This window comes from Martes martes (genome assembly GCF_963455335.1).
Source record: "Martes martes genome assembly, chromosome: 3".
Classification (NCBI taxonomy): domain Eukaryota; kingdom Metazoa; phylum Chordata; class Mammalia; order Carnivora; family Mustelidae; genus Martes; species Martes martes.
The window spans coordinates 18,196,356-18,208,794 of record NC_137890.1 but is presented as its reverse complement, the minus strand read 5'-3'; the positions used below and the strand labels follow the sequence as shown (position 1 = coordinate 18,208,794).

General features: G+C 37.2%; 1 protein-coding gene across 1 annotated transcript in view; it reads left to right on the top strand.

The window, feature by feature from the left end:
• Positions 1-12,439, top strand: part of GPC5 (glypican 5) — a 680,232-nt gene that overhangs the window by 31,273 nt on the left and 636,520 nt on the right. Inside the window, exon 2 of the mRNA XM_080798656.1 lies at positions 5,949-6,110. Coding sequence (XP_080654782.1) covers positions 5,949-6,110 — 162 coding nt within the window. The remainder of the gene's footprint in view (positions 1-5,948; positions 6,111-12,439) is intronic.

Below are 12,439 nucleotides of genomic sequence, written 5' to 3'. Positions count from 1 at the left end.
AATGAGGCATTTCTTTAAGAAGCAACCATTTCTTCTTGAGAGAAATGATGCTGCAAGATGATAATCTGGGCACAAGGGATGTCCTTTGCCACTCAGTTGGCCATTGTTTCTAGGCCTTTTCAGTGAAGCTAGGAAATATGCGTATTTAAAGGTAAAAATTTTCATAATTTCGTATTGATACTTCAATTCAAATTCAAGATTAAAGAATTTCACTTCTTCTTTATGTCTCTCCTTTCTTCCACAGTAAAAAAAATATCCTGATTTTCAAAGATACAGGATAGAATTAGAGAGTAGAATTTGAATACTCTATAATTATTTGTCTTATCCCATATTATACTCCTAACAGTTGTAGCATAACATAAAATATAGTTTTAGTACTTTTCCTGTATTCTTCTTCCATGGCTAATATTACTGGCAATATTTATTGTTACTGCCTTTTAAATCCTTTCATTTTTTGATTTTTCAAAAATTTCTTATTTTTTTCCTACCTTTTCCTGTCCTAAGGCATTTTCTTTGTGTGCCTGGCTCCTGTGTTCCTTCGGTTTCAGTTTTGATCTCAGAATTCTGTCTTTCATCTTTACTTCTTTCCTGAGTATAGTCACCTCAGTACTGAGGTTTTCTGATTCTGATTTGTGTTATTCCTTCATGTTTTCTTTCATTATCTTTTTGTTTTTTTAGGTGTGTATCTTCCTTGCGTGCTTTCTTTGTCGGTGGGGATAATATTCTGTTCCTTATTGTCTTTTTTATTGTAATAACTCTGTGTGAGATTTGACCTTGGTATTTTTTTATTGTTCATTTTATATGAAGTGAGTATTGTTTCTGGACATTTTGATTGAGACAGGTTTCGTGAGAGCTTTTCTAACTTTACAGAACTGGTTCTGTTTTCTGAAACATTTAAAAATATGGGTGCTAATTTTCTGAAATTTCTTGGCTTTATTTCCCTTCTCACATTGGTCTCGACCTTCTTTATCTATGCTTCTTGGATACCTATTCTGTTGAATTCTGATCCCACTTCTAGAAGTTTCTCTTCTGTGTGGAGTTCTGTACTGGAAAAGAGCCTGCTTGATCATTTTGAGAGTTCATAGAGGTCCGGATTGCTCCTGACTATTCACTTCTTTCTATAGTGGATCCTTTGCACATACCCAAAAATTGAGAGGGCCAAGTGCAGCCTGTTTCAGCTGCAGTTCTCAGATTGGCCCACTGTCCTTTCCTATGAATTCTTTTGGCTATTTTGGGGGTTCTCCTGTACTCAGGTCCTTTGGACATTATCCCACTGATTCACTCTTCTGCCTGCTGTCCAGACATGATACCATGAAAATCTATGCCTGTTGCTAGTTTCCCCCAATCCTGTTTATATTTTGAAATTATGGGAGTACTCTATCATCTAGTTTTGTTACATTTCTTGGATTTATTTTCTAGTTGTTCTGTCTGGTTCATGTGGGGAATTGGAGATAGTGAAAACCATGCCTTCATGGCTGCCATCTTTCCAGAATGCCTCCCAGTGCTCCTATTTTAACACATTAAAAAAAAAAATACACAAGCAAGGAGATGGCTGTAACGGTTTCTCATGTTGGAGAACAGAAAAGAAGACATGTTCACCAATTCTGCCACTTCTGGATGAGAGAAGAGGAGGAGAGAAGAGGAAAAGCCCCCACAATTCTGGTTGAAGTTCGCTTCCGCAAGGAGCCTGCTGTTTTATTTTTAATTTCATTCGTTTTTAGTAATTGAATTCTTGCAGAGCTTGATTTTTTCATCCGGGAACATGAGCCTGGGCCACGTCCACTTGCTGTTCGATAGCATCCTTAGTCATGCCATGTTCTTCAAAGCCAGGCTTTGAGATGTTTTAAAAATGAGTCTTGTTACCTCCCTGGTATCTATTCGGGCTGCATCTGGCTTTGCTTTCTTAGGATGCTTGTTCTGTTTACGATGGGGGAACTGTAGCCTCCCATGTTGGGCATTTTATCAACAAGCAGCTCATTATGTCCTTTGTGCTTATACTGTGAGCAAAATGTAAGATATGGTCCTTTCCCTGAGGGCATTTGGTTCTTCTTACCTGTCTTTTGGATACAGGAAGCCAGGAAATCAGTGTCTTGTGGGCTCTTCCCCTCCACTGCTACCTCCACTCTGAATACTGATGAAAATAATGTGCCAATTAAACATAACTAGGTCTTTGAATTACAGGCCCGATTTGGTTTGGAGTTTAGTGTTACACTGTCATTATCAACTTCCAAGATTCTAAATGAAAGTCTGGATTAATCAGTGCAGATCCCCATCAATGCGAGGGATGTATTTACTCCTGAGTGGTCTACATTGGTCTACACTGCTGTCCATTGATTACTCAGAGTTGTGAGACGTGATGGGTTCTCTCCCACAATATGTTGAAGATAGCAGTAGTATCTTTCTAATTGTACTTCCCACCATTTTGTTTTTGAGTAAAACTTGGATGGTTCGTAACCGAAAATTTAGTTTCTTTCATCTAACCAAACAGATGACTTCTTTCGAGGAGAAGAAAAATCGAAGCAAGAAAAAAAAATGGCCAGTTATGTCTGTAGGCAAACTATAGGTTTAAGACTACAGTGTTCTTCTCAGTCGAGTGATGGTGAAGAAGATAGCTTGGGAATCACTGCCAATTTTCAAATACCTTCTCCATTATTTTGCAGTGCATAGGTATGTGACATCAGATGGTTTTCATTCTGTCTCCATTTCCTCATATGTAGAATGTGGTAGTAATGTTCCCTACATCATGGGGTTAATGTGATGATTAAATGAGATAATGTATGTACACAGTAGATCCTCAACTTTTGGCTTGATGGGTAAAAGATGGAGTGTCTGGACTTTTTAAGGCACTGTACTGGCCAACTGGGATATAAAAATGAGCAAAAATTGGGATGTCTGGGTGGCTCAGTCAGTTAAGTGTCCAACCTTTGGTTTTGGCTCAGGTCATGATCGGAGGGTCCTGGGATTGAGCCCCAGGTTGGGCTCCATGTTCAGCAGGGAGTCTGCTTGTCTCCCTCTCCCTCTGCCCCTCCCCCTGCTTATGCTCTCTGTCTCTATAATAAATAAATCAATCTTTTTTTTTTAAGATTTTATTTATTTATTTGACAGAGAAAGCACAAGCAGGGGGAGAGACAAGTAGAGGAAGAGGGGGAAGCAGGCTCTCTGCTGAGCAAGGAGCCCAATGTGGGGCTCGATCCCAGGACTCTAGGATCATGACCTGAGCTGAAGGCAGACGCTTAACAGACTGAGCCACCCAGGCGCCCCTAAATAAATAAATCTTAAATGAGCAAAATTCCTTCACTTGGAACTTTACGGTTAGATGAGGAGACTAATTAACTAGCAATCACAGGAAGGAATATAACATTGTGACCACAAAAAATGCAATAGAGAGGCATGAGACACTTCAGGGCACATAATAGGGACAGGAGCTGTGTGGGAGGTTAAGGAAAGTTCCCACCAGAAGACCAAGGTCAAATGTAAAGAAACATAGATGCGAATGAATTAGGGGAAGGTGTGTGTTTGTCACATGTGTGGGTGAGCACAAGTGGGACGAGAGTGTCCCATTCAGAGAGGTTAGCATGGAGAGTGGCTCTGAGGCAAGAGGGTACTTGGTGACTGTGAGGAACCGAGAGGCCAGTGTGTGAAGGGAAGGATACAACGAGCAGTGCTACCTGAGACGAGGCTGGAGGAGGCAGGAGGGAAGGAATGGTCACAACTTGGGTGCCTTTCTAGGCTATGTTTAGGAATGTGGTCTAGCAAACCATGTTAGATATTTGAATTCTGGAGAGACATTTGCAAAAATCTATTATTGTTGTTTTGGGTTTCTAAAAAAAAGATTTATTTATTTACTTGAAGTGGGGAGGGGCAGAAGGAGGGAGAGAATCTCAAGCAGACTCCCTGCTGAGCATGGAACCCACCAGTAGGCTCCATCTCGCCACCCTGAGATCATGACCTGAGCCAAAATCAAGAGTCAACCATTAACTGACTGGGCCATCTGGGTGCCCTGGTTGTTGTTCTTGCTATTGTTAGTTTTATTCCTTAGCAGTCCTTCCCAGACTAAATGTCTTATATATGTTAATGTTTATTTATTGATTCTTTCTTCCAATCTCTATTATTGTTCTTCTCTGAATGCTTAATTCCTCATTCCTTCCACTTAGGAATAAAGCTGAGAAGATAGCTTTGTTTTCTTTCAATCAGCTTTACTATTTGAAGCGGAATTTGCTTTTGTACAACTTTAGGCAAGATAAATGAAAAACAATTGCCAAAATATTACCTACTGTGACACACATAAATATTTTATGCCTCATCGCCTTTGTGAAATGCTCCAATGCTGTCATTTGTTACTTGTCTAACTTAAACAAACCAAAGCCAAACTCATTAGAAACTTTGGTGTCCTGTGTTGGCAGGAAACTCACTGATTTCACGTGTTTTGATCTCACCCAGAACAAACTTTTGGAAATTTGAGGCCTGGGGTCGACTCTGCATGACAAGAGAGGAGTTTGACAGTGTGTGTGTACGGGCACATGTATGTGCACACACCCATGGGTATTTTGTGTTTGCTGATCTTCTCTTGGTCAGTGAAGACCTAACAGTCATGCTGTGAAACTCCCCAGACCTCAGTAAGGGCACAACTCTGTTTCCTACCCTACAATAAGGAAATAATGTATTCGATGAGGACATGTAAATAAAATTGTCCTGACCTTTTCATAAAAGCTGAGTGCCCTCAGGGGTGCCCTGGGGCTCATGCCATGATGCCCCATCAATGTTATCCTTGATGGGCACCATCCACGCTGTGCCCCTTTAATTCTCCATTCTCTAGCAACCCCACTGTGTATAAAGGTGCCTGCCCTGTCTTACTCTGTAATTTGCCTTTTATCATTGTATGATAAACTTGGCTGGGTTTACTTTTTTTCTATTTGTATATTATTCTGGTATAAAATGAGGTTTTGGCTCATCTAGGATGAGAGTTGTTAATCATATTAGCGTTTTTTCCCTAACTACAACACCTCACATTTCATGTAATATGCATCTCCCCAGAACTTTTCTGAATATGGTTGTAAAACTAAAAAGTACTTTTAAAGGGGTGCCTGGGTGGCTCAGCCAGTTAAGTGGCTCCCTTTGACTCAGGTCATGATTCCAGGGTCTTGGGATCAAGTCCTACGTCAGGCTCCTCAGCAGGGAGCCTGCTTCCCCCTCTCCTTCTGCCCCCCCATGCCTCTCCCTCTCTCCCTCTCACTGAAATAAAGAAATAAAATCTTTGCAAAAAAAGTACTTTAAATGGTAGGAATTGTCTCTAGCAAGCTAGGTAATGAGTAGAATTTCAGATGGTAAGTTTGGCCCATGGGGATGGAGATTTCCCCATTACATTGTTATTACGGATAATCGCTTACTCCACAAGGAGCATGAGCGTTATGCGGAGCTGAGAAATCAGGTGAAGGGTCTTCTTCTTTATTTGATGTACAAGATTTGATTTTTTTTCCCCCTCAGGAAAAATAATTGTTTTAGCCCATATACTTCTGTATAACATATATAGATCAAATACTTTTGGCCGAATTAACAAAATAAGCAAAAATTAAAGTTTCCCGATTTAGCTCTATTTATATAATAATTTGTTTTCTATTAATAGTCTATTTGTTAGTTAATTATAATTAGTTAATTGAGTAGACATACTTAATATTTGATCAATATGTTAATAAAATAGTTGAGCAAAGGGTTAATGGTTTAGGATATTTTGTTTCATGTAAATAAAATGTAAATGTGTTAATGGACAATACATATATATATATATTTCTCATATATGTATTTTTAATAGCAAGTGCTCTGGTAAATCAGTTTCTCACGTAGAATGTGAGCCCCTTATATGCAGTACTGATTATTAATGCCTGACATGTAGCACGTAATGTTTTTAAATGAATAAGTAATTATTTTGAAAAATATTATATCTGTTTCAGGACCAGATCTTCAGGTTTGCATATCCAAAAAACCTACATGTTGCACTAGGAAGATGGAGGAGAGATACCAGATTGCAGCTCGTCAAGATATGCAGCAAGTGCTTCAAACATCCAGCTCGACGTTGAAGTTTCTAATATCAAGAAATGCTGCGGCTTTTCAAGGTAAATGTATCTTTATTTCTGAAAGTAATAAGACTTGTTATGCAGTTTTCCTCTTATTATACTGGGAAACTTGGCTGGGTTTACTTGTCTTTGGATGCCATTATTCTGGTGTAAAATGAAGTTTTAGCTTCTTCTAACCCTCAGAACTTGTTTCCGAGGTCATCGTGGGGCATAAATATTGAGTTGGACTTGGGAAACTGTTATGTTAGTGAAATTGTTCTTGAAAATATATGCCCTTTTAGGGTCCTTCCAGGGGCCCCAGTATTCTGACCTATGGTTTTACTTCAACATGGACGGACATAATTATTAGATTTTAGTAAAGTATTCTATAACATAAAATCTTGTTGTTTTTAGCTGGGTAATTATAGATTTGTTTTTAAAAAGATGATTTGAAGAAATATTTGTCTAATTTTCCTCCTGCTTCCTCATGTGGTTTTCATAAGAACACCAGTATGATATTTCAAAGTGCAGACAAGTCTGATAAACAGTAAAATAGGAAATATTAATTGGATATTTAAGGATCCGCTAAGACCAGAACTCAGCCTTAACTCAAATAGTATGTTCAGAAGTAAAATTAATGGGTTATAAAATTACAAGGCACATTGGAAGATAGATGATCTTTTTCTTATTTTAGTCATCACCTCTATAAAATTCCTTATTACTACAATAAAATAGCTTAATTTATTTTTCCTTTTATAAAGGATTAGCTTTTCTGTATGTGATTAGAATGAAAATATCTAGAATACACTATTTTTTAGACAAATTTATTGCTTTTGTCCAAAGCAAAATATAACTTCTGTTAGTATTGCTTTTCCTTAAGTATATTAATGTCAATCTATTTAAATAATTTGTGCTTTGTTTACATGCATAACTAAAGCACAAAGCTGACTAATTTTTAAAACTATGCTCATTAAATAAAATAAATACAATAAATCAGGATAAAATTTAAGTTGAGATGAAGTATAGTTTATGATGAATTGATGATTTTTTTGTAGAAACTGACTAACTGATATTATTTTAGTGATTTTTTTTTAGCTGTCTTAGAAACAATCTTATTTCTGTTAAGGGATATATTCATATATTCATGTGAAATTGTTGGAAGAAAACATATTGATATGTATTTTTAAGGAAAAAATTATGATTTCAACTGGCAGAATCAGAACCAGAAGACTTTGACTACACACACAGAACGATAGGATGATTTTTGTCCCATGAAAATGACAACATGCACAATATGGATAATATATTGTAGAGATAAAGGGAGTGTGAATAAACCAATTTGGCTAGAACAGGGATGGGGAGTGTGGTGGAGATTCATATGCTTGAAAAGGTGAGCTGGACTTAAACACGGAAGGAGACTTTTCAAAGCATCAACTTGAGTTTGAGATTCATTAAAGATTTTTGAATAGAAAAGCTTCATTATGATTTCTCAACTTTGTCAAAATGAAATTCCTTTAAATAAGAATATATAGCCGAAGAAGATCATGACCAAAGAAGCCAACTTTTTTGGATAGCAGTATTAACTACGGAAGTGAAAGAAAGTGTCATCAGTAGCTAATGTATGGGCATTCAGTGAATGTTAGCTAAACATTTTCCTCTGTCTTCAAAGATACTGTAACCTTTCATGCTTTGCTGGATTACTTGATAAGATAGAGACATAGAGTATATTATGGAGTGCTTTCCTGGCTTAATTTGTAGAGCATGCAACTCTTGATCTTAGGGTTGTGAATTCAAGCCCCATGGTGGGTTGGTGGGTGTGGAGCCTAAAAAAATATACATATGTGTGTGTGTGTCTGTGTAAATGTATGTACACACACACACACATGTATATGTATATAAAGAGAGAGAGAGAACAAGAATACATATACATTAAGTTCAAATGATTGGGAAAATACAAAACCTGAATTACTTAGATTTTTAAGATGGGTTCAGACTGCTGAAAAATTTTGGTGATGTTGCTACAAGTATGGTGACAACTAAGTGGTAGAAATACGTGGCATTGTCTCTATCTGCCAGAGTGTCAAGTAATTTTATATACATTAAAAATTTTTCTCTTTTATACATTGTGTTATATTCAATAGGTTGAATTTTGCTGTTTACTTAAATATTAATCATAAGTAATGAAAATGGTAGGAATTTTCTTAAATATGACTTATTATAGATTGTTGTTTTGTCCCTTTATTAAGTGTCAAGTTATATTTAAGAATCATGAGAAGGCAAGATAAATTTAAAATAAATTTGTCTAAAGGCTAACTTTACTGGAACACATTCTCTTATAAGAAGATTACCAACTTTTAATTTAATAAATAGAGTAAGAAGCTTTAGGCTTATGTGCATAAAAACAAGCTTAAATATATATGGTGAAAGCAATTTAAGAAATCACATTTACTGTACCATAATATAGCAGGCAAATTCATCAATAATTAAAATGCCTACCATCTAGTTTCTGTGCCATCAGAATATCTGAAAACAATTCAAAGTCTTTATTTTTCTAAGAAGAAAGAAGCCAACACATTTTATTGGGAAATTATCTGTTTGAGAGATATTTAATGGGGAAGTCAGTTCATTTCTCACATGTAAGTAGATTTGCTACGTTTTGATACTTTGACTTTTAAATATTTCACTTATGTCCTCTGCTCCAGCAGTGTTAACCTGTTTTCTTTAACTGGTATTCTGGGTTATAAAAGGCTTTAGACCAGGTAGCAGTCTAGATGTAGTATGGTTCCTTCTCTCATGGCGTTCACGGAATCCCATGGAAGCATGTTTTTGAAGCAACCCCTTGGATGTGGCCGATGGGAATGATCACTTGGGTCTGTGGATTTAGTGGGCACCCATATCACTGTGAGATGCAGAAACTGTTAAAGGCAGGGAGGAAACAGTGCTGGTAACTGGTGCTGGAAGACGTAAGGTTATCACATATACAGTCCACATTCAGCTCTGGAATTCAGCCCTGGCAGGTACATACCAGGAGAGTCGAAATCAGCCTAGAGGGACAACTCTTCTATTTTCCTTTTATGGAATTTACTGGTGTTTGTCTCAGTCAGATTTCCTTAAAATAAACAAACACCAAAACAAAAGTCTGTTTTTGGAAGGGTCCATAAGTATGACCAGGGACTTCACTATATTCCAAGTGTAGTCATTTATACCGGATGGAACGTTTTATAAGCTAAAAGGCACAAGCTGATATCTTTGTGCCTGTTACTGTTCATAAATACGTGGTGCTGTTTGCAAAGAGGAACGTTGGCTTTGTCACAGTGCAGACAATAACCGTTCTTTATTTTCGGGGCTTAATAATGCTCATGAATAAAGCAGAACAGCCTGAGATAATGCAAAAGAGTTTGCTTCCCTTCGCTCTTTTACTGTGAGTGTGGGCTTGCTGACTTTAAAAATATTTTGGAAATATGCTTCATAATGTTTTATTTATTTATATACTAAAGTATGGTGTGACTCATGAAGAAACAGAGGCAGCTGACAGAGAATTTGTCATTTCTGTAAAAAAGCAACTCAACGCAGTTTTCAAATTTGTTGGTTTTTTAATCTCCATTCAAATAAGATGATGCAGTTTAATTTTTTTAAATCGAAAACTCCTAAACACAATTTTCAGCATCATTTTCAAAAATTAAAAGGAAAGAAAAAATTAAAAAAGGAAGGGATATTTGGGAGAACACTATTGGAAATTTGTGTTTTGCTGAAACTTTGGGAAGGTAAGGTTAAAAAGCTACATCTTTCCTTTGAGATGTACCTTTCTCTGTTTCTCTTGTCTTCCAGTATCTTACGTATTTCTGAAATATATGGTAGATATGAAGTCTTTATTCTGGAGGTTTCCAGTTTTACATATGGCATTTAAAAAGTGTACATTATTACAAAAACTGAGTGATCAATGGTAGAACAAGAAAGAGTTAGCATTTTTATTTATGATTTCATTTTCTTGGCTGATTAAATTTTCATTTCTCGATTGTAAGTACTTGAAAGATTGGCAAGCTTGTCCTCGTGGGTTGAGATGTGAGATTTAGGAATTTAATAAAAAATACATTCCTATTTCTAATGAAATATAGGCATATGTTCAAAATTAAATATCTTATTTTAAAAGTAGGTGAATTCAGAATGGGAATGTAATTAATGGATTTTCCTCCTTACACTAACGGATGCTAGCTACTGTGAAGTGGGTAGCTAGTGTGTAGCTTCTGTAAACCTAACGTAAAGTCAAAGGCTCCTATATCTATAGTCAAAGGCACAAAGATATAGTGAATATTGGAATATATAGGAACATTAGGAGAGTAAAGAGATTTACATAAATGTTATTAAGCATGAAATCCATGAATCTTAGTCATTTCAGCTACGCTCTGACAAAGCTGGATAATGTTTAAAATTATTCCTTGGAAGAGCGTTATGTGGAAGGATAAAGGAGGAATACTGTTTTCAGCACTGAGAATTACCTGATCAAAAGTTCAGGTGCGAGAGGACTGGTAGCCATGGGCTGGCAATGTGGAGAAGGCTTGTTTTTCTCCTTCTCTAGCACCTGAACTGAAGTGCATGAATGAATGAATGAATGAATGAACGAACAGTGCTTCGCAGGAAGATGGTTCTGAGGTAAAAATCACAGAATCCCTCCCTTCCTCATTCCTTTCTCTCCTGTATTCCTCTCTCAATGATTTACTCTCTCTGTGGAACACCTACTAGGTGCCTGCGCTGCCGGGTGCTTGGGTCCTAAATGTCCAGACCTTCAATCTGTTTTATTTGCATCGATTCCTTCTGACTTTTCATATGCCAACATCTGATTATTGCTTTTATGAACTAGCAAGGGGCACGTGATGGTGTCTCCGTCAATGGCATCAGGAACGTGACTGCGTTGTTCTCCCCCATCAGTTTCAGGCGGTGCATGGTTTAGCGCATTATCTCATACAGCAGCTATCGACGCAGCTGGTCTTTATCCAACTGTCCTTTATCTCTGAAATGTTCAAAAAATTGTTTCTTTTGAATCTGTGTCAGCAGGCTGCTGTTAATTCTGAAAATGGGTAATTTTCCTGTATTCTTGATAAAAGTTGCAAGAGCTTAAATTACTTTTCAGCTGGAAATACGCTTGGTTGGCACGCAACATTATCGATAGTGGAAATAATATTAAGAATAGATCTAAGATCAGGTTTACTTTGCAAAATTTATTTTCTAAACTTTAAGAAGCAAACTTCCAGTTGTTTCAATTCTGACAATAGGTATATAATATCACCTATTGCCATGGTGATCTCACCTAGAAAGCACAGTAACCTGTTCATAGTAGGTGAAACAAATCTTTCTTGATTTTATATTAAACACATTTTCAGTTAAATCTTTTCAATGTGAGAAATGCACATTTATTTTCTTGAAGATGAGTTAATATTTTGTCAGATTCTTTATTACTTTGTTATCTTCATATTTGTTCAATCTTATTTCTGCATAAGGGATCACAAGGGATGATTCTTAAAAGCTACCTCTGTGTTGAGTAAAGGACAGGACGTGTGGGAAGTTACTACCAGCGATGTTTTTGAAATTTGTCCCTCTCTCTCTCCCTTATTCATCCAGGTAAAGTGATTCATAAAATTTCTTTTTATAGGTACATTTCTAGGGTATTTGTGTATTCTCCTTTTGGTGGCCATCTCAGTCATTTCCACAATATTTTTGTACTCCTCATGCTTTAGTGATCATACGTCTTCAAGCCTCTGTGGGCACGCGCTCCCCTGGGCTTCATATGCAGGCAGCAAGACAGGGGCTTCCCCGGGCATGCGCACTGCCAGCGTCACGGCATGCTGCAGAATTGCTCTTCTAAGGAGCTGAACCCTTTTAAACACCCGCAGCCCCTTGCTGTACTTTGTTGTTCTGCGTCCTTCCCAACAATTAGTATTGTCAGAATTTTGGAAGATTTGCTGAACTGATTAGGGCATTTGAATGTCTTTTTGCAGATACTTTTTAATTTTTTAATGTTCTTTATTTTGCCTTATGACTGTGTCCCATGGACCTATATACACACTTCGAGGGTATATGTTATATACCCTGTTGTCAGTGCTTTTTATGTGTTTAAGAGGTTTTGTTTTTAGGTACAAAAAAGAATTTTACTTATTTGAGAGAGAGAGAGAGAGAGAGAGCACAAGCAGGGGTGGGGAGGGGCAGAGGGAGAGCTAGAAGCCAATTCCCCGATGAGCTCAAAGCCCAGCATGGGGCTCTATTCTAGGACCCCAGAATCATAACCTGAGGCAAAGTCAGGTGCTTAATCCATTGAGCCTCCCAGGCACCCCAAAGACATTCCTTTTTAGGTATTTAAAAAAGATTTTTTTTTTAAACTTATAGATACCAATTTT